Source organism: Hyperolius riggenbachi, chromosome 2 (assembly GCF_040937935.1).
Source record: "Hyperolius riggenbachi isolate aHypRig1 chromosome 2, aHypRig1.pri, whole genome shotgun sequence".
Classification (NCBI taxonomy): Eukaryota; Metazoa; Chordata; class Amphibia; order Anura; family Hyperoliidae; genus Hyperolius; species Hyperolius riggenbachi.
This window is the reverse complement of record NC_090647.1, coordinates 270544246-270566341: the sequence shown is the minus strand read 5'-3', so window position 1 is coordinate 270566341 and position 22096 is coordinate 270544246. Positions and strand designations below refer to the sequence as shown.

Here is a 22096-nt window from a genome sequence, read left to right as displayed (position 1 = left end):
GAGAATCGAGCATCAAAAACGATTGAGCGGAGGATCGAACAGCAGCATTATGCTGCAGTTTTAACTTTAGCCAAATGGCAGTGTTTGTAACCTCACATATGTCAGTGTTTATGGCCCAGTGCACACCAAAACCGCTAGCAGATCGTCAAAACGCTAGCGGTTTTGGGAGCAGAGAGCAGATATTTGGCCGGGTGCACACCAAGCGGATTTTGTATGCGATCCACCAGCCGCATCAGCCAGTGAAAACGCTTGGCTATTGTATTTTAATGTGTGGTGCACACCGGCGGTTTGATGTTTTTTAGCAAACCGCAAACGCGCAGCAGGAGGCGCGTTTGCGGCTTGGCAAAAACCTCAAACCGCCGGTGTGCGCCATCCCATTGCAATACATTAGCCAAGCATTTTTCAGGCGGATGCGGCCGGCGGATCGCTCCAAAAACCCGCTCGGTGTGCACTGGGCCTATGTGTACAAAAAAAAGTACAATAATGTCACGTATAAGCGAGTGATGCATTGTGAACAGCTGATAAGTGGTGAATTCTTTGCCTTCAGCCTCCCATGTGAAAGAGGCCTACGGCCTGGTGCACACCAAAGGAGTTTTTCTGAGCGTTTTGAGTTTTTAAATCTGTTGCTAATGTTATCCTATGTGTCTGTGCACACTGGAGCAATGAGGTTTTGTGAAAAAAAACCCATAGCATTACATTGGGAAGAGCTTTTGAAAGGTTTCAAAAGCTCTTCCCAATGTAATGCTATGGGGTTTTTTACAAACCCTCATTGCTCCAGTGTGCACAGACACATAGGATAACATTAGCAACAGATTTAAAAACTCAAAACGTTTAGAAAAACTGCTCTGGTGTGTTCCAGGCCTACCTCGGATTTTTCATATCTAATCCGTCACCATAAATAGATGAGGCTGTCAGAAAAACATGATTAGATTAGCTGAAAATGTGCATCGTGTACTGGTTTAGGGCTCTAGAGACCTGGGTTCGAACTCAGAAATGTGGGAGACCTGGGTTCGAATCTCCGCTCTTCCTGTTCAATGCCAGTACCTATTCAGTAGGAGACCTTGGGCAAGACTCCCTAACACTGCTACTGCCTATAGAGGGTGTCCTAGTGGCTGCAGCTCTGGCGCTCTGAGTCCACCAGGAGAAAATCCCAATATAAATGTTCTGTGTCTTTTTTTTTTTTTCTTTCCTCCCCCCCCCATTTCTACATTACATAATAACCTGCCACAACCAAAATCTTTGTGGCTTTGTGATGGCTCATAAACTGTCTTACACCTCTCCCCCCCCCCCCCCCCTTGCATTCTATAAATATATTTGAGGGCCCATTCACACTTGCTTGCTGATTGCAAAACGCTAGCGATTTAGCTAGCGTTTTGCTCTGGCACTTTTGGCGAAATTTTTTTTCCCCCTTCCTCTGCGATTGCGTTTTTTGCGCTTCTATAGCACTAAAACGCAATTGCCGGGAAATCACCTGAAAATGGTGCAGGCTACGCTTTTGCATTTAGCATTTTTGGGCGATTTGCTGCGATCAGCGCAAATTGCCCAAATGAGAATGGGTCCATAGACTTTTATTACCCTAGCGCTAACCTAAGCGCTAGCGGTTCAGCGTTTTGCCGAAATCGCCGGAAAAACGCTCAAGTGTGAATGGGCCCTGAATGTGTGTCCAGCCTTAGAGTGTGATGGAGTCTTTATAAATGAATTATCCCACACCTTCCTGTTTTATCTTTCATTATATAAACCAAACTCAGTGGTGTTCTAATAACTGGGCTCTAACCTTTGCACTCTGTGCATGGACTTTATCGCTGGGTGTTTCTGATCTTTAACAACCTGGACAAAGAGGGTGAAGCAAGAACTTCCTCAATCATGAAACTGCTGACTCATTTTGTGCTTGGAAAAAAAAAGTCATTAGGAGGAACCTTTGGATACTTGGTGCATAGATTATTTCTTCTATAAGTGCCCTTTACCCTCAATAAAGCTCTCATTTAGTTGAGCAAAGACTTGTCATATGTCCCAATGTCTTCACAAAGGGCACTAGAGTCAGAGCTGTACAGCTGACAGTGGACTGGTAGCACAGCTAGTGGCTGTGTGTGCTGTTCTACTGATGGGTCTCATCTTACACCTCGCCTTTATATAGCACAGTAGTATTTAGGCAGAGATGAATCTGTTCAAATGTCACTTTGCAGGGCAGCATGTGCACTGCTTTCCCCCAACAATCAAACGGCTTAGATGATAGAGGAACAAACATAATACTGGGCAAAATCTGACTAGAACATGCATTTTTTTTCTGCTTATATACTAGAACTAGATATGGCACCTTAAGTTTATTTTCACTTTCCTTTTAAAAAATCTTATTATCAAATCATCTCGATATATTTAAGTATTTTAACAAGATTTTATTATGCAGTCCTTGTGGTGTTCATTTTTATGTGTCTGAGGCCACTGCTTTGTAGTTCTTCATGTTTCACATGGAAAACTGCCTTAAATGGCTGAAGTGAGAAACATATGGAGGTTGACCATACAATACAATACAATACAATACAATACAATAACATTTGTAAAGCGCTTTTCTCCCATAGGACTCAAAGCGAATAGCTGTGTCTCAGATTAATACAGGATTGCAGGCTGGGTTGTGTTACAGAGTTTATTTTCTTAATTACTGCATGTACTCGAGTATAAGCCGACCCCCCCCCCCCCCCCCCCCCCCCCCCACACACACACACACACACACACTTAAAGAAAGATTAAACGATTGACCCGAGTATAAGCCGAGAGTAGAAGATGCAGAACCAACTATAGGATATTAGTGCAAGTGTGGTCACCCCAAAAATCAACAGAGTTGTGGAAATGCACCAGAGTTGTGGAAATGGGGTACCATGCCTGTGCCAAACCTCCACTGCCTGGACTTTATGCGACGTGTTCTCACTATTTTGGGTGGCTGAATACAAAACATTAAGATGGGACCCAGGACCTATTGTATTTTACTTGGAAAAAAAATCACCTTCACTGGACATTCAAGTGTTATCATTGTGTCCTCCATTAAAGCACAATATTGAGGTGACTCGCAGAGAAACATAGGTCCAATAAATGTAATTAGCACTATGTCAGACACAGGCACACATGACAGAACAATTCACAGACACAAAATAAGCAGTCCAACATATCCTAGGTCTGTGAGCAAGAGCTTAAGTGGTGTGTGGCTACACATATGTAACCACAAAGTTGCCACTCCAATTCTATTTATACTGTACTGGCTCACAGTGCCAGTTCAAATTTACTGACAGCAGCTGAGGATTTGCAGAAAAACAAAGTGGTACCTGTGAGCTGTGTCATACCCCGAGCCACGGATTTGTGCCAAAACAAAGTGGTAAGTGATGGCAGTGGGCTGTGTTTCTCCCCCCCCCCCCCCCCCCCCCCTCCCCACCTCTACCAGAGCTGCGCAGTGTTGCGTGTAATATTTACCGTTGCTGATACTTGTGATCCGTCACATGCCACCCGCCGATTGTCCCCGCTGGCATATGAAGAGCGATGTCTGCTTCTTACACGTGCTGCCAGCAATCCTCTTTAAAGCGGACCCAAACCAAACATTTTTTTTTAAGTTAAAATATGTAGTTGCACCACTCTGACACATAAAAAGATAAATAAACACTCCTCCGAGCCTATGAGCATTTCAGTGACTGCTTTTCACCCTTCTCTTTTATAACTAGGATTATACAGGTGGCAGCCATTAGCAATTCCTCCATTGCCAGACACCTGCTACTCACCAGTTTGCCGGTTTCTGTCCCGGAAAAATGAAAGGAAGGGAGGGGTTTCTCCATTAAATGTAAAATATTTTATATTTGTCATCCTGCAGCTGAAAAAAAGTCTATTTATTATTATAATTTAGAAAATAGATTTTATTTCTGAAATCTTGTATTTTTAGTTTGGGTCCACTTTAACTGGTCTGTCAGGGTCTCATATGTTATGACGCCATCTAGTGGCGTCACTGAAATGAGACTCCGACAGACCAGTTAAAGCGGATTCCTGGCAGCGCCGCCAGCGAGTGTAAGAAGCAGGCATCACTCTTCATATGCCAGCGGGGACAATCGGCGGGTGGCATGTGACGGATCACATGTATCAGCAACGGTAAATATGACACGCAACGCTGCGCGGCTCTGGTGGAGGGGGACACAGCCCACTGCCATCACTTACCACTTTGTTTTGGCGCAAATCCGCGGCTCGGGAGGAGGGACACAGCTCACAGGTACCACTTGATTTTCTGCAAATCCTCAGCCGCGGATAAGTAGATTTGCCATGCTGCGTCACTCTGGTGGGGGTGGGAGATGGGTGGTTCGAGTATAGGCCGAGACCCCCACTTTTGTGACTTTTTTTTTTTTCTGTCCCAAAAATTCGGCCTATACTTGAGTATATATGGTAATGCACATTGCCTGGCTGTCCTGCTGATCCTCTGCCTCTAGTACGTATAGCCACAACTGGTGTAACTCCTGGGGATTGGTATTACAGATTTCGTCTTTGTTTTACTGTTCAATATTTTGCACAAAGCAGGAAGTAAAAATTTCCTAAATCTCTTTCACTTCTAAAGCCTTGCTGGTTTACTTCGTTTCAAAGTAGGGAGGGATGCTATCACTACACACACAGGGGGAAGTAGTCACTTAACCACTTCACCTCCAAGGTTTCTGTCCCCTTAAACACCAGATCAATAGCGCTTCTTCCATTCATTCGCCTATAACTTTATTACTACTTATCACAATGGCAATCTATATTTTGTTTTGCCACCATTTAGGCTTTCTTTGAGGGGTACTATTTGCTTATTTTAATCTAACTGCGCCTTTAACAGGAAAAATAAGAAAAAAAAAATCATTTTCTCTGTGTTCGGCCATTATAGTTTTAAAATAATACATGCTGCTGTAATTAAAACCCATGTATTTTATTTTCTCGTTTGTCCCAGTTATTGCAACATTTAAAAATTTCCCTAGTACAATGTATGGCGCCAGTATTTCATTTGGAAATAAAAGGTGCAATTTTTTTTTTTTATTTTTTATTTTTTTTTTAGTTTTGCGTCCGTCACTATTTACAAACTATTTACCATAGTTTGAAAATGAACAGTAGTATACCTTCTTGACATAGATATTAAAAAAGTTCAGTCCCTAAAGTACGGTAACTATGTATTTTTTTTTTTACAACATTTTTTGGGGGGTTAACTATTGTGGAGTGTGGGAGGTAAGGGTTAATTTCAAATGTTAAAAAAAAAAGTCTTTTTAATAATAATAAAAAAAAAAAAAAAAAAGGTTTGTAGATATAATTTTACTATTTGGCCACAAGATGTCCTCGTGTATAACTTCCCTATGCGTAGCATTACAGTGCAAACAGGAAATAATGCTTGGACGTGTAGGTATCAGTTCTTGTGATTGACTGTGCCATCTCATAGATGGCCGCGGTCATTCACACTGGGACTTAGATCAATGAATGGGAACTGTTTTCATTGATCTAATTAATGGGAACTGTGTTCCCATTAATTGAACTCTTGTCTAGCGATCGGCAGCGGTAACAAGTGCGGGAGCACGTACAGGGGGCCCCGAGGAGCGTACGGCAGCAAGGGAGGAGTATCTACGACCCTGCAAGGTAAAGCAGGGACGTAGATATTCGTGCTGGGGGAGGTGAAACTGAACTGAGAGGGACATGGAGGCTGCCATATTTATTTACTTTTAAACAATACCAGTTGTCTGGCAGTCTTGCTTATCTCTGACTGCAGTAGGATCTGAATCACACACCTGAAACAAGCATACATTTCCAGTCAGAAACATCTGATCTGCATGCTTTTTCATGGTCTATGACTAAAAGTATTAGAGGCAGGAGATCAGCAGGACAGCCAGGAAACTGGTATTGTTTAAAAGGAACCTAAAGTAAAATAAAGGTGGCCAGTTTAACTTGCATGGGGTTTCTTCAAGCCCCTTGCATTCGTTCCACTGTTCTTCTTTAAGCCGCTGTGCTCCTCTGAAAGCTGCTTGCACACTATCCCACATTCAAGGATAGATTTAGAGAGGGCCCGATTCCTTACTGGACATAAATTAGGCACTTTTTGACCACAAAAAAATCACACGTAAATCGCCTATCTATACTCTTACCACATTTGATTAGAAATGCCTGGAGTCAGGTACTAAAAGGTATGTTCTCTCATGGGCATACACTCTGCTCAAGGGTGAGTCACTAGACCTTGTTAACTTCCAGAGGGCCTGGCTCAGAGCTGGGGAAAGATTTCTGACCCACACAATGGCAAAATATATTCCTGAAAGCTGCATGCACAGTATCCTCATGGAGTCCCCGTGGATGGGCAGCATTTTTTTGCATGCGTAGCAGTGTTCTCCCCAGGCTCTTTTAGCTGGGTGCTCCACCTGGCGAATTTTGGGGTGCACTCGGCTGTCATTGGCTCGCCTACTCATCCTTCTCCTATGCTGTAAGCAGAGTTGCGCCCGCCCTGCATTCCCCCAGTTCCGCCCAACCTGGCTACTTTTTCATGCCACCCGGCTGGAAAAAATGTTTTTGGGGGGGGAGAACACTGCATAGTTTGTAAAAAAAAAAAAAAAAAATTGCAACTGTGCATCTGCCAAACATTCATGAAAACAGGAGTGCACTCTAGAAAGCGTGGGGCTGTGCATGCACAGAAGCCCATGACTGGCTCAACCGGCCAGCTTAAGGAGGGGCACATCTGCTAAAGTTAGACGAGCAGGACAACAGCGAGTGGATAGGAGGACTGCAGAGGTCTAGAAGAAACCCCAGGTAAGTTAAATTGGGCACATTTACTTTAGGTACCCTTTTAAAAGGAAATAAATATGGCAGCCTGCATATCTCTCTAACTTCAGGTGTACATTAATATTCTGTGGCTAGTTACACAGATAAAATATTTTTTGTTATTACTAAAGTATTTCCCGCATACTATACTTTTTCATGCCTGCTGAGGGCAGACAGGTTGCTTCCTTCTGTCTGTGAGTGGCTTTAAGATGTCCATAAACATAAGATGAACACCACTTAAAGGACAACTGTAGGAAGAGGGATATGGAGGCTGCCATATTTATTTTCTTTTTAAGCAATACCAGTTCCCTGGCAGCCTTGCTGCTCCTCTGCCTCCAATACTTTCAGCCATAGACCCTAAACAAGCATATGCAGAGCCGTCGTTTCTGACATTATTGTCTGATCTGACAAGATGGGCTGCATGCTTACTTCTGGTGTGATTCAGACACTACTGCAGCCATATACTGTAGATCAGCAGGGCTGCCAGACAATTTGTATTGTTTAAAAGGAAATAAATATGGCAGCCTCCACATACCTCTCACTACAGTTGTCCTTTAAAGCCCAGCTCCAGGTCCAACTCAGAGTATGTCCTCTTGTAGCTCTAAGGCCACATACACACATCATCATACACACATGATTTAACTGACATTCATCTGCAGATCAGATCTACCAGGATGGATTTTCAGATCTGCAGATGACTGCTTGATCTGCAGATGAATGTCAGTTAAATCATGTGTGTATGATGATCTGCAGATCTCATAGACTTTCATTGCAATTTGCAGGAATGGATTTTTGGCAGGAACAGATCTTTTGCAGATACTGATCTTTTGTGTCTGTACAGCATCTGTGTGTGCAGCATCTTGCAAAGATTTTTTTCTGATGTGGAGTTCAGCTCCATAGAAAAGACTGTGTAGAGTATGGCTCTCATACTACATGAAGGGTGGTAAGATTGGTCTGTGATCTTTCATTTTCCAAAGACTGTGGTCTGATGTGTGTATGCACCTTAAGGCTCATACACACGGGGTAAAAAAAACATGTAATTAACGATTCTTGTGCATTTTGGAAGACCGCCATGATTTTGGACAACAGCCAAAATTGCATCACATCAGCAGGTAATCGTTCACAGTCAGCAGTGTGTACAGAGCTATGAATGATTATTAAACAATGTGTCTGTGAAGTCTACGCTTGTTGCTGTATTGCCTGTCAACACATCACATCATTCACATCATATGAAGACAATTCCAGCCCATAGGAGTAGTGTCTGTGGTGCATGAAGGGGCCTGATCAGATCATCAGTGATCAGTTCAGTCCGGAAGCTTGCACAGAGACAGCAGCACATGCTGTGTAGACTTACATTTGTGTTTGGAGTGGGGCTTTAACTCAGTAGTTTCTTTCAAATACTGTCTGGCTGTATAAACTGAGTTCATTGACTATTGCATACGTGTCAGCCCACACAGCTATATGGTTCACATTAACCACTTCCCGACCGCTGTATATACAATTGGCGGCCGGGAAGTGGACGCCGCAAGGACCGCCGTATTGACAATTGGCGGCGGTCCTTGTATGGGCATGGGCGGAGCGATCGCGTCATCCGTGACGCGATCCTCCGCCTGGCGCCGCTCACCCGCCGCAACATCCCGCCGGCCATACGGAAGCGCCGGCGGGATGTTAACCCGACGATCGCCGCATACAAAGTGTATAATACACTTTGTAATGTTTACAAAGTGTATTATACAGGCTGCCTCCTGCCCTGGTGGTCCCAATGTCCGAGGGACCACCAGGGCAGGCTGCAGCCACCCTAGTCTGCACCAAGCACACTGATTTCCCCCCCCCCCCCCTGCCCCAGATCGCCCACAGCACCCATCAGACCACCCCCCAGACCCCTGTTTGCACCCAATCACCCCCCTAATCACCCATCAATCACTCCCTGTCACTATCTGTCAACGCTGTTTTTTTTTTATCCCCCCCCCCCTGCCCCCCGCTCCCTCCTGATCACCCCCCCCCATGTACTGTATGCATCTATCCCCCCTGATCACCTGTCCATCACCTGTCAATCACCCGTCAATCACCCCCTGTCACTGCCACAGTATGGCGAGTTCATAGAAGATTTTATTTTTTGTCACAAGTTAGCGGAAATTGATTTTAATTGTGTTTTTTCACAAAGTGTCATTTTCCGCTAACTTTTGACAAAAAATAAAATCTTCTATGAACTCACCATACTCCTAACGGAATACCTTGGGGTGTCTTCTTTCTAAAATGGGGTCATTTGTGGGGTTCCTATACTGCCCTGGCATTTTAGGGGCCTTAAACCGTGAGGAGTAGTCTTGAAACGAAATTTCTCAAAATGACCTGTGAAATCCTAAAGGTACTCATTGGACTTTGGGCCCTTTAGCGCAGTTAGGGTGCAAAAAAGTGCCACACATGTGGTATCGCCGTACTCAGGAGAAGTAGTATAATGTGTTTTGTGGTGTATTTTTACACATACCCATGCTGAGTGGGAGAAAGATCTCTGTAAATGGACAATTGTGTGTAAAAAAAAAAAATTAACAAATTGTCATTTACAGAGATATTTCTCCCACCCAGCATGGGTATGTGTAAAAATACACCCCAAAACACATTATACTACTTCTCCTGAGTACGGCAATACCACATGTGTGGCACTTTTTTGCAGCCTAACTGCGCTAAGGGGTCCAAAGTCCAATGAGCACCTTTAGGCTTTACAGGGGTGCTTACAATTTAGCACCCCCCAAAATGTCAGGACAGTAAACACACCCCACAAATGACCCCATTTTGGAAAGTAGACCCTTCAAGGTATTCAGAGAGGGGCATGGTGAGTCCGTGGCAGATTTCATTTTTTTTTTTTGTCGCAAGTTAGAAGAAATGGAAACTTTTTTTTTTTTTTTTTTTTTTTTTTTCTCTCACAAAGTGTCATTTTCCGCTTACTTGTGACAAAAAATAGTATCTTCTATGAACTCACTATGCCTCTCAGTGAATACTTTGGGATGTCTTCTTTCCAAAATGGGGTAATTTGGGGGGTATTTGTACTATCCTGGAATTCTAGCCCCTCATGAAACATGACAGGGGGTCAGAAAAGTCATAGATGCTTGAAAATGAGAAAATTCACTTTTTGCACCATAGTTTGTAAACGCTATAACTTTTACCCAAACCAATAAATATACACTGAATGGGTTTTTTTTAATCAAAAACATGTTTGTCCACATTTTTCGCGCTGCATGTATACAGAAATTTTACTTTATTTGAAAAATGTCAGCACAGAAAGTTAAAAAAATCTTTTTTTTGCCAAAATTCATGTCTTTTTTGATGAATATAATAAAAAGTAAAAATCGCAGGAGCAATCAAATAGCACCAAAAGAAAGCTTTATTAGTGACAAGAAAAGGAGCCAAAATTCATTTAGGTGGTAGGTTGTATGAGCGAGCAATAAACCGTGAAAGCTGCAGTGGTCTGAATGGAAAAAAAGTGGCCGGTCCTTAAAGAGAACCCGAGGTGGGAATTACTTTTACTATTGGGGCACAGAGGCTGGTTGTGCGCACTAAGACCAGCCTCTGTTGCCCCATCGTGTGCCTCCATGTCCCCCCTGCTCGCCACTATACCCCCCGCATTGCTGGCTGTGTCGCCAGCTCAATGTTTACCTTGCGCTGTCAGTCAGCGCTGCTCCCCCGCCTCCTCCGCATCGGCGCCACCCGCCGCGTCACTTCCCTCCTATCAGCGGGAGGGAAGGGACACGGGCGGGTGCGCCGATGCGGGGGAGCAGCGCTGACTGACAGCGCAAGGTAAACATTGAGCTGGCGACACGCTGCGTGTCGCCAGCAATGCGGGGGGTATAGCGGCGAGCAGGGGGGACATGGAGACACACGATGGGGCAACAGAGGCTGGTCTTAGTGCGCACAACCAGCCTCTGTGCCCCAATAGTAAAAGTAATTCCCACCTCGGGTTCTCTTTAAGGGGTAGAAAGCCCTAGGTCCTCAAGTGGTTAAAGTTGTGTTTTTTTTTTGTTGTTGTTGTGTTTTTGTGTTTTTTTTTTTTTATAATTTTGTTTCATCTGCCAGGAGACCCATCGATCATACAGGCAGCAACTGGAGGAATTAACCAAGCTGCAGACACGCTGTTCCGGTTCCATTACACGACAGAAGAAGAAGCTAAAAGACCTTACATTTGAATTAAAGAAGTATGTCATACCTTTTTGTCTGTTGGAAACTAAGTAGCAGGCGCTGTCTGCACCTGCTTATTATTTGTGAATATATAAAAGAAACAGCCATGGCAGTACCACGTGAGTATATATAGTTCTAACTATCAGACAAGAATGGGATGTTATTTCACTTTCAGAATTGCAGCAATCAGTCCCCTCAGTTCCCAGATGTCTACAATGGTGATGCTACACAATGGTAAATGTCCGCCTGTCCCAAGTTTCTCAGTTTCAGAATTTGCTGTTTTCTTTGTACTTTTTCTTACTTAAGTATAGTGTTCACATAATTTACGAGGGTCATCCAGAAATTTACATCCATATGCTTTTATTTGCCATGCAAGGTATTCTTTAAGTGTAATTTAACTTGCATCTGTCAGGCTCATCGCTTTTCTTCTCTTGCTGCTTGTCACATGGCCGCAGAACACCGTTAACTGTTTGTTCAGCACCATTAACACAAAGCGCCCCCCCCCCCCCATTTTGCCAACCCATAAGTGAGGAGTGTTATGCTACTACAACAAACAGACTAAAAATCCTTGTAAAAAGATATGACAAATGCTTAAATAAAGGAGGCGATTATGTGGCGAAACAATCACAAGATACAGTGCGTCTAAAATAAAATGATTCCTTAACTGATTAAGTGAAAATTAACTATAAGGTAGCGATGATTGGCAGATTTGACCAAGGGACAAATCTCTCTCTGATTAGAGATGCTGCCCATACACGCAGGCCGATTCCTGATCAATTTCATGCTGATATTGATCATAAATTGGCCTTGTGATGCCGCATCCGCTGGCTCACCAGCCCGACGCTGTCCCCTAATGTCAAATTTGTCCCCCTAGTGCCTGGTGCACTATACTTCACCTGCCTGTGGCTCTATCCTCCGTCCATACATGCGTTCATGTGTACGCCGGAAACCACGTGTCGCAAACGGAGGACGAAGCCTGGGGCAAGCGGTAGACACGGACAGGTAAAGGATAGTGCATCGAGCACTGGGGTGGTACATTTGACATTGGGGACAGTGGCGAATCTGGTTATCGAATCTGGTGGCTGATCGGCCACAAAGTCAATAGATTTATGGCTATCTTTACATTCTGGACAAACCTGGTATAAATTGCCACATTCTGTTACTGAGCCCAAGTTCACACTGTCTGGATGCACAACACAGCAGTAACAGCGGATACGCTGCACTGCAAGTCGTTAACATACTTTCTATTGTTTATTCTGTTCCCCTCGCATCACCACCCATCCGCTTTACCTACTGCTGTCCATTTGGGTCCTCCACCACTGTGGGTACTGTCACTCAGGTCCTCTGCACAGAAGAACCACCGGTACACAAATTTGAACACCATCAGAAGCATCATGCTCCCATTGGATTGCAACAGAGCAATGGAAATCTTTCCTAACCACCAGGGAGGATTCTTATTGGTCCTCTACTCAGTGAACCAATGAGAATCTTCCCTGGAGAGGGAGGATTCCTATTGGTTTGTTTCAAACCAATGGGAATCTGATGGGGCTTGGCTCTATATACCGGAACTTTTTGCATGCAGAGAACCAGAATGGCGGATCCAGCAGTGGCAGAGGAACCTAATAAACAGTGGCAGGTGAGTAATTGGCAAAACGTATGTGGTGACCAGCCTAGGTTTCTATTGATGCCATCAGCATCTGTTTTGTCTGGCTGATTTGAACGGACTAATGTGAGCGTATTCTATTTTTGCATGGATCGGTTTGCATCTGTGTCAATCCAACAATCCTGCTAAATTGAACATTTTCTGTACAGTGTGAACCTGGCCTGACACATGCCTGAAGAAGAAACTTCAAAGTTTAAAGTTATTGCCTGAATCAATATAGGAATTGAGCTTTGTATGCAAACGCTTGCTCATCCTGGCAGGTATAGCATTTCCTATGGACGGGGAGGGACATAGAGGAGCAAGACAGGTCTCTGGGGAAATAAAGCCACTACAAAATCCAGCCCAGCTGATCTTTCCTCTGACGGAGTTGAGTAGAGATGTCTAGCTATAAGGCTGTCGGCAACTTAAATATGATTGCGTGTGTATCTCAACGTAATTTTTAATATATCCAGGGTTAAAGTCAACCAAGAAAATGAGGAACACCAAGTAAGAGACATGCAAGAAAACATTAAGCTACGAGAGAAAACATTCTTTGAGATGGAGTCTTTTCTGCCCAAGAAAAACGGGTAAGACCATGGTCTGATCTCTACACCCTGCTTTGCAGAATAGTATTTCAATATCTTAACCCATTCGCGTTCCGTCGTTTTCACGTGAGAAATGTTCACCTCTCATTCATTAGCCTATAACTTTACTTTATCACTACTTATCACAATGAACTGATCTATATCTTGTTTTTTCCGCCACCAATTAGGCTTTCTTTGAGGGGTACATTTTGCTAAGAGCCACTTTAATGTAAATGCATTTTAACAGGAAGAATAAGAAAAAAAAAATAGAAACATTCATTATTTCTCAGTTTTCAGCCATTCTAGTTTTAAAATAATACATGCCTCCATAATTAAAACTCAAGTATTGCATTTGCCCATATGTCCTGGTTATTACACCGTTAAAATTATGTCCCTATCACAATGTATGGCGACAATATTTTATTTGGAAATAAAGGTGCATTTTTTCCATTTTGCATCTATCACTATTTACAAGTTTAAAATAAAAAAAATATAGAAATATTTCATCTTTACATTGATATTTAAAAAGTTTAGACCCTAACGTGTTTTTTTTTTATTTTTTTTTTTTATTTATAGTAAACATTTTATTTGGGTAGTTTTGGGAGGGTGGGAGGTCAACAATAGATTTATAATGTAAATGTGTTAATTTTTATTTTTTTTAACTTTCAGTTGTAGTATTACTTTTTGGCCACAAGATGGTGGCCATGAGTTTGTTTATGACGTCACTTTAAGCATAACACACGCTTAGAGTGACGCATCGGGGAGGGAACAGCCAGAAAAAGCACAGCTTCCGAGAGAAGCTGTCGCTTTTTCAGCGGGGGAGAGGAATCAGTGATCGGGCACCATAGCCCAATACAATGATTCCGTGGCTACCGAATCCGCGGCCGGGAGTGCTCGTGCACGCACGCGCGCGATCGGCCGCGGTAGCGCGCATGGTTCCTGGACGTAGTTTCTACGTCTAGGAACCAAAATAGGTTAAGCACTTAATTGTTTACTATTTTATGGGTGAAGACTTGAAAGATGGCCTTTATTTTAGAAGTGTTAGAGATCTTTCACACTGCTGAGTTGCATTTTTCTTTCTCATGTAACTGCACTCCAGCACAATCTATAGAAGGGACCAGAATGATTTGAGCAGAGTTTCCTCACTCACTTCCTTATATATAGACAAGCGGTATGCTTGTTGAAAACTTATTTGCTAGTGAACCAGTGTTTATTTTTTGTTTATTGGAATTTGCATTCTGGTTCCTGCGATGATTGTGCTTGTGAACAATTTCAGTGTGGCTATATAAATAGTTGAGTATGCTTACCCTTTTACCCTTAATAAGTCAGTCTGTTTAGTGTGAGCTGCTTGCATTTCTGTTCTTATTTTGAACATATTGTGATTGGCTACTGTAGACTGCAGTTTTCTTCTGCACTAGAATATAGAAGGTTTCCTTTTCCTTCCTTCTGGAGTTTAATTGTCAGTATTTACTACACTTGTGGAATAATTGCTGCCTATAGCAACCACACGTATGCTTCATTTGATTTTGCCTTGAAGTACTATTAGAATAATCTAAAAAAAAATGTTTTAATTGTGTGCTCTCGCACACTCCAACCCTAACAAGTACTATGAATGCGTGTCCTGGTCAGTGATAAGCCAGCAGAGAGCAGCATGAATATCAGGAGAACGGTGAAAGGAGAACAAGCGGCCCCACGCATGGCCAGCGGGCGGGTTAGTGACGTGGCAGCAAGGATCTGGATTCCCATTAAAGGGAACCTAATCTGAGAAGGATGTTGTTTTTTCCTTTTAAAATAATACCAGTTGTCTGACTCTCCTGCTGATCCTGTGTCTCTAATACTTTCAGCCACAGCCCCTGAACAAGCATGCAGATCAGGTGCTCTGACTGAAGTCTGGTTTAGCTGCATGCTTGTTTCAGGTTTGTGATTCAGCCACTATTGCAACCAAAGAGATCAGCAGGACTGCCAGGCAACAGGCAACGGGCAATGTTTAAAAGGGAACATCCATATACCTCTCAGTTTAGGTTCCCTTTAAGGAACATGTGAGTTCACTGCACACAGCCTATGAATAAAGGGACAGTACTGGACTATTGCATAAACTGGGAACAAGTGCATATGCATATCTAAAGCTTTACAATCCAACGAGTGCATCTGCTGGGAACTTATGGAAGACTTTTTTTTTTAAGTGTACCAAGCAACATATCAGGGAGTCAAAGTGCTGTAGATACAAGATAATATAGGAAGATAAGAACTACAGTATATGGAGTTTTAGCTATGGCTTTAAGGACTATCTGATCAGTATTTATTACATACGTGCACTTTTACAAACATCCACAGGGTTAGCCTGTATAGTGGCTTAACTTCCCAGGATGCAGTTTAATGATTTATGCATTAGGTTTTAGATTGACCCCTATGGGCATTCCCTAATTGAAAGATTGCATGTGGTAAAGCAGTGGCTTGCATATATGGTTTTAAATGGGTAGCACCTTTGGCTCCAATTTATGAGGAAACCATTTTTTTCTTTTTTTTTTTCTTTTTCTTTTCCCTGTTAAATCAGCCTTTAAAAAAAATAGGCATATACAAACCGTTCATTGAAAAATAACCATTAAATACAGCAGCAGTAAATACCATAAATAGTAGCCATATTAATAGCAATGAGACGATGTGACCAAACCGAGCACATAATAAAGGCGGCATATCTACAATTCAGCCAGGCCCAATATGTATGTATGTATGTATGTATGTATGTATGTATGTATATGTATGTATGTATGTGTGTGTGTGTGTGTGTGTGTGTGTGTATGTATGTGTACGTATATATATGTATGTATGTATGTATATATATATGTGTGTGTATATATTATTACACAAGAAAAAGAGGAAGATATAATGGGGAAATCGTGTATTTATTCATGAGCTAATATTTATAGCAATAAAAGGCATATATTTGCAATTCATAGTACTTGTTATACTTGATACTATTAGAATAAACTTAAAGAGAACCCGAGGTGTGTTTAAAGAATGTTGTCTGCATATAGAGGATGGATCTGCCTATACAGCCCAGCCTCTGTTGCTATCCCAAACCCCACTAAGGTCCCCCTGCACTCTGCAATCCCTCATAAATCACAGCCGTGCTGTCAGGCTGTGTTTACATCTGTAGTGTCAGTCTCAGCTGCTCCACCGCCTCCTGCATAGCTCCGATTCCTGCCCCCGTCCCTTCCCTCCAATCAGCAGGGAGGGAAGGGATGCAGGCGGGGACCGGAGTTCTGCAGGAGGCGGGGAGAGCAGCAGACTGACACTATAGAGATAAACACAGCCAGCTCTGACAAGCTGTTTGTCAGCAGCATGGCTGTGATTTATGAGGGATTGCAGAGTGCAGGAGGACCTTAGGGGGGGTTGGGATAGCAACAGAGGCTGGGCTGTATAGGCAGATCCAGCCTCTGTTTGCAGATAATATTATTCAAACCCACCTCGGGTTCTCTTTAAGTCTAGTCGGTTTCTACTTTGTATTTCAGGTACTGATTCGGCTCTGTTTCCTCTTGAGCGGAAAAATGGACATTTCTTGTCCGTTTGCTGCTCCACAGTGAACAGTTCCTATTTTATAAACAGGAGACGCTCACACTTGTCACTCTGCAACGGATCTGCATCCCGCAGATGTAAGCGGACCACTCTTCTGTGTAGTCCACAATAATCTAGGCAAGCGCATGTGTTCCCCCATATAGCATATGGGGGAGCGCATCTGCCCCCGGCTACAGCCAGACCATGACGGACCATCAGCTCCCGCTGGCCGCTTGTGGTCCGGCACAAATGGGAACACAGCATTACTCTTGGTGCTCACTGTCATTCGGTCCCTATAGTGTCATGTTTGGTAGTGACAGGTTCTGATGCCTGGGCAGGGTGATTTCAACGTTATTTACCAACTTTTGTTTATGCCTTTGCTGTCCCTTTTTGCAGCTTATGATAAACGCAGAACAATCAGAATGTTCACTTTTCTACTCTGTAATTTGGTCAAATTGACTGAATGATTTCTGTTTAACTAATTAAAGGACAACTGAAGTGAGAAGATTATGGAGGCTGCCATATTTTTTCCCCTTTTAAACAATATCAGTGTCCTGGCAGCCCTGCTGATAAATTACACTTCGGTAGTAATAACACCAGAAACAAGCATTTAGCTAATCTTGATCAGATCTGACACTGTCAGAAACACCTGATCTGCTCCATGCTTGTTTAGGGTCTATGGCTAAAGGTTGTTAAAAGCAGAGGATCAGCAGGACAGCCAGGCAATATGGAATCTCCATATCCCTCTTGCTACAGTTGTCCAGTAACTGAATGATTTTTTTTTTTTTTTTTATATATATAAAACTATATATACATATCGTATGTTGAACAGCAGTGTTTCTGATGACTTGTGGTTGAATTCCTATGTCTGTATATGGTTGTGTTTGATGGCTACATGATTGTTTAAATTAATATTACAGTAGAATTGCTTTATAATAAACTCTAAGGGACCAGGAAAAGTGGTTTAGTATATAAGAAAATGTTATTCTCAAACACATAAAGCATACTGTATTACGGAATTTAATTCGGTCATAAATTGGGAGTCTCTTTTTTTGATTTTTTTTTTTTCTTTTCTAATTGAATTTTATTGAAAATGCAAACCTAAAGCAACTGTTTTAACAACTTTCTTTTCAATAGCAAAAATGAACACTTAGAAAGAGAACCTGAGATGAAGATAATGGCAGTATTTGTACTTATTGATTAACGAAAGGGTACGGGATATCAACCCAAATAGGCACGTCTCACCCATAAAATTAAGGATATCAAAATATTGAAGGTATAGGGAGCGCAGAGCTGGTGTATAAATGTATGAAATTTAATGGTATCAAAATTCTAGATTACAAATTCAAAAAGCCCAAATAGCTCACGAACAGACAACAATCAAACATATACCCTCCCATAAAACCAACTGGAACTACTGACTGTCGGCAACAGCATAGAACCTGGAGTGCACTCCTTTTAAGTCCTAGCATGCATGCAATGCCTAATCTTTAGGCCCACAGTAAGCTTGTTTCCAGAAAAACGACCAGCAGCAACCAGGCAGGAATAACAGATGTAATGGCATCAACCCGTGTGTATATTTGCAAATACACGCCTCTATATCAATGTATATACGCTTCTCATTACTGACACTCATGTAATGTCAAACCTCAACCCCCATTTGACCACCAGCATGGCCGCTCGTTTTGCCCTTGGGATTGTATGGCGGCGGCCAGGTGAATACAAGCAAAGATGGATCTTTCTCACCACTCCACGACCGTCATGGCGGAACCGTACATCACCTCTACTTTCGTTGCGTGCAGCGTTGTCAGACGAAGTCACGTGTGTCGTGACGAAATGCGTAACGTAAGAGAGGAGTTTATAGCATAATTTATTATTTGTTTTGAAAAAAATATATATATTTATTGACTATGTTGATTTGTTGGCTCTCCTGGACTGGCCGCCGCTGATATGTGGCCGCCAGTCCGGGCTGGCCTTCAAAGCATATATTTTTTGATTTTTTTGCCTGTTTCTTTCCCGAGTGGCCGCCAGGGATGGACGCCAGTCGGGACAGAATTGGTAATTTTGTTCTCGCTAGCCCAGACTGGCCGCCGCGATTAAGACGGACGCCAGTCTGGGAGGGTGAGATGTGGTTTATATTTATTTTTATTGTGACGTTCGGTGTCTGGCCACCGCTGTGGGTGGCCGCCAGACACCTAGCGTGAGTTTTGTCATTTTTTCCAACACGAGAAGTCCACAGCACCACGTCAGTAATGTATAGCTCTTTTATTAAAAGAAATACAAAGAGATAGCCATAACAGCGACAGACGCTGTTTCGGACAAGGTCCTTCCTCAAGCTGTATCAGGCTCTCTCTGAAATAAGAGAGAGAGAGCCTGATACAGCTTGAGGAAGGACCTTGTCCGAAACAGCGTCTGTCGCTGTTATGGCTATCTCTTTGTATTTCTTTTAATAAAAGAGCTATACATTACTGACGTGGTGCTGTGGACTTCTCGTGTTGTACGTTTTTACGCATACGCATTAATTTTAACCATATGCGGATATCCAATGCGGATTTCCGCGTGGTCATAGTATTGGAATATGGTTTTTACGCGTACGTTTTTACGCATACGCATTGAACGCAACCACATGCGGATTTCCGCATGACGGTTGAATGACGTTTTTTCCATTTAGAACATGCTCTACCCCCATTGGTCGGCCCTCTAGCGGCCATTTTAAAATGATTGGAGTGTATAAATAGATGTAGTTCCCCATCAGGTCCTCCACCAGATGGGAGGGCCTGCAAGCAGGAACTTAACCTAATTGGTTGATGACAGGGCGTCCAGACCATTTTGATTGGCTCCCTAGTGGAGCAAGGACTATTTAAGGCTGATTGTGTCTTATGTATTCAGAGGGCTTGTCAGCTTGAGAAAGAGAGGAGTCGCCTCTCGAAACGTCGCACAGACTTGCCCTTTTTGTCTTTTTGATGCCTTAAATAAATAAAAGAGCTTATAATACACTTGAAGACGGTGCTGGGTCTCTTCTCTTGGAGTAACGTAATACGCCTACACAACCCGGAAGTGGACTACGGTCGGCTCACCCGTGCCTCCGCATCTCTTCCTCCCCCCCCCCCCCCTTCTGCAACGCTGCACGCAACGAAAGTAGAGGTGATGTACGGTTCCGCCATGACGGTCGTGGAGTGGTGAGAAAGGTCCATCTTTGCTTGTATTCACCTGGCCGCCGCCATACAATCCCAAGGGCAAAACGAGCGGCCATGCTGGCGGTCAAATGGGGGTTGAGGTTTGACACTACATGAGTGTCAGTAATGAGAAGCGTATATACTTTGATATAGAGGCGTATATTTGCAAATATACACACGGGTTGATGCCATTACATCTGTTATTCCTGCCTGGTTGCTGCTGGTCGTTTTTCTGGAAACAAGCTTACTGTGGGCATTGCAATAGGCATTGCATGCATGCTAGGACTTAAAAGGAGTGCACTCCAGGTTCTATGCTGTTGCCGACAGTGAGTAGTTCCAGTTGGTTTTATGGGAGGGTATATGTTGTTTGATTGTTGTCTGTTCGTGAGCTATTTGGGCTTTTTGAATTTGTGATCTAGAATTTTGATACCATTAAATTTCATACATTTATACACCAGCTCTGTGCTCCCTATACCTTCAATATTTTGATATAGTATTTGTACTTACCTGGGACTTCCTCCAGCCCCATGAGGTCCATGGGCTCCCTCACTGTCTTGCCTGGCAACTCCATTCAATTGTAATAGCTCCTGGTATTCTGGCCGGCCGCACTCTTCTGCGCATGGGCGCCCCCAGCTGCGCACGCACCTTCCATCATGCTCCCGTGCCCGGGAGTGTTCTGCACCTGCACAGTAGTACTGAACAGACGTAGAACACTCCCAGGCAGGAGAGCGTGGCGGGGGCACGACGACTGGCCAGAATACCGAGAGCTATTATAATTGAACAGAGTCTCCAGAGAGGAAAGCGAAGTAGCCCACGGACCTCATGGGGCTGAGGGAAGCCCCAGGTAAGTACAAATGCTGGCATTATCCCCGTCTCAGGTTGTATTTAACAGTACCGTATGTACTGTTTTACATTCTCTGCTGCAAAGAAGCCAGTTATTCATCCATAATGTGCCTCTACAGTACAGAGTTTTGGCTGACGGGCAACTTGGTCCTCCTATTGGAGGTACAAGCACTTTTACATTTGGGGCTGCATAGCCAGGTAACACTTAATCCCAGGCTGGACAAATTGCAGGTGTCCAGGGTTCCTTAAAAATTGCAGCAGTCACTGAGGAGAGGTAGCCACTCGCTTCCAGCGGGCGGCATGTGTCCAATCATGATAAGCTTTATCGTTCCTGCAATGTGAGTGACTCTGATATGTTCACAGGCGGGACTTGGCATGGGTTGATAGGTAATCATTGCAACCTATATTATTATTATTATTATTATTATTATTATTTCTATAGCTCTATGTTTACTATACCAGGTACTGCTCCCATACAGTTGTATTGGAGACTGGCAAGGACCTGGAGTTTACTATACCAGTCTATTATAATGAGATTATACTGTATTGGTAATTATTAAAACATTTTTCGCCTGTGGGCCACGTAATAACTGTGGTAATGGAACAAGCACACCGTCCATACTTTTAGCAATGTGAACTCTCTGCCATTTCATGTGCCCACATAACAGAACTGAATTGTTCACTTCTAGATTATACCTGAGTCTGGTGCTGGGAAATGTCAATGTGACCCTCTTGAGCAAGCAAGCCAAGTGAGTAAACTACCTTTTGTTTTTACTTTGCCAGTATTTCTTTGCTTTTTTTAAATCACCATCAAGAAATATCATTGCCTGCAGTGACTGGCTTCATGTGGCATTTTTCTTTATTTTATAAGGTTTGCTTACAAAGATGAGTATGAAAAATTCAAACTGTACCTCACCATGATCCTTATGGTCCTGTCATTCATATGCCGCTTTGTTATGAATTCCAGGTGAGTGATAATTGATATCTATCTATCTATCTCAACAGTGATGTTCAATCCAAGGTAAACTGTAATGCCAGACAGGATAAAGTTTATTTAATGAATATTAGATTATTTGAAGAGTATATCTTCCTTTATTCCAGTATTTGCCAAATGCCAATGGGTTTGGTCATGAAAAGTACTAGAAAATATGGTCCAAGCTCATTAGTGGAAATGGAATGGAGTTAGCTAGAATAATGCTTTCTTGGACCTTATTAGGAATCCGTCATTACAAAGTGGGTGTCTGTTTACAATATAGTTTCTATACTTCCCTTTTTCCTATTATTTTCTACCTTTCTATTCTTATAGCTTTTTAAGAGTTATCTTGTGACCTGTAGAGATG

At 42.9% G+C, this 22096-nt stretch overlaps 1 protein-coding gene across 1 annotated transcript in view; it reads left to right on the top strand.

Moving 5' to 3' along the window:
* TMEM120A (transmembrane protein 120A) overlaps window positions 1-22096 on the top strand; it is a 54448-nt gene that overhangs the window by 11951 nt on the left and 20401 nt on the right. Inside the window, exons 2-5 of the mRNA XM_068265365.1 lie at window positions 10855-10973; window positions 13072-13185; window positions 21446-21505; window positions 21628-21723. Coding sequence (XP_068121466.1) covers window positions 10855-10973; window positions 13072-13185; window positions 21446-21505; window positions 21628-21723 — 389 coding nt within the window. The remainder of the gene's footprint in view (window positions 1-10854; window positions 10974-13071; window positions 13186-21445; window positions 21506-21627; window positions 21724-22096) is intronic.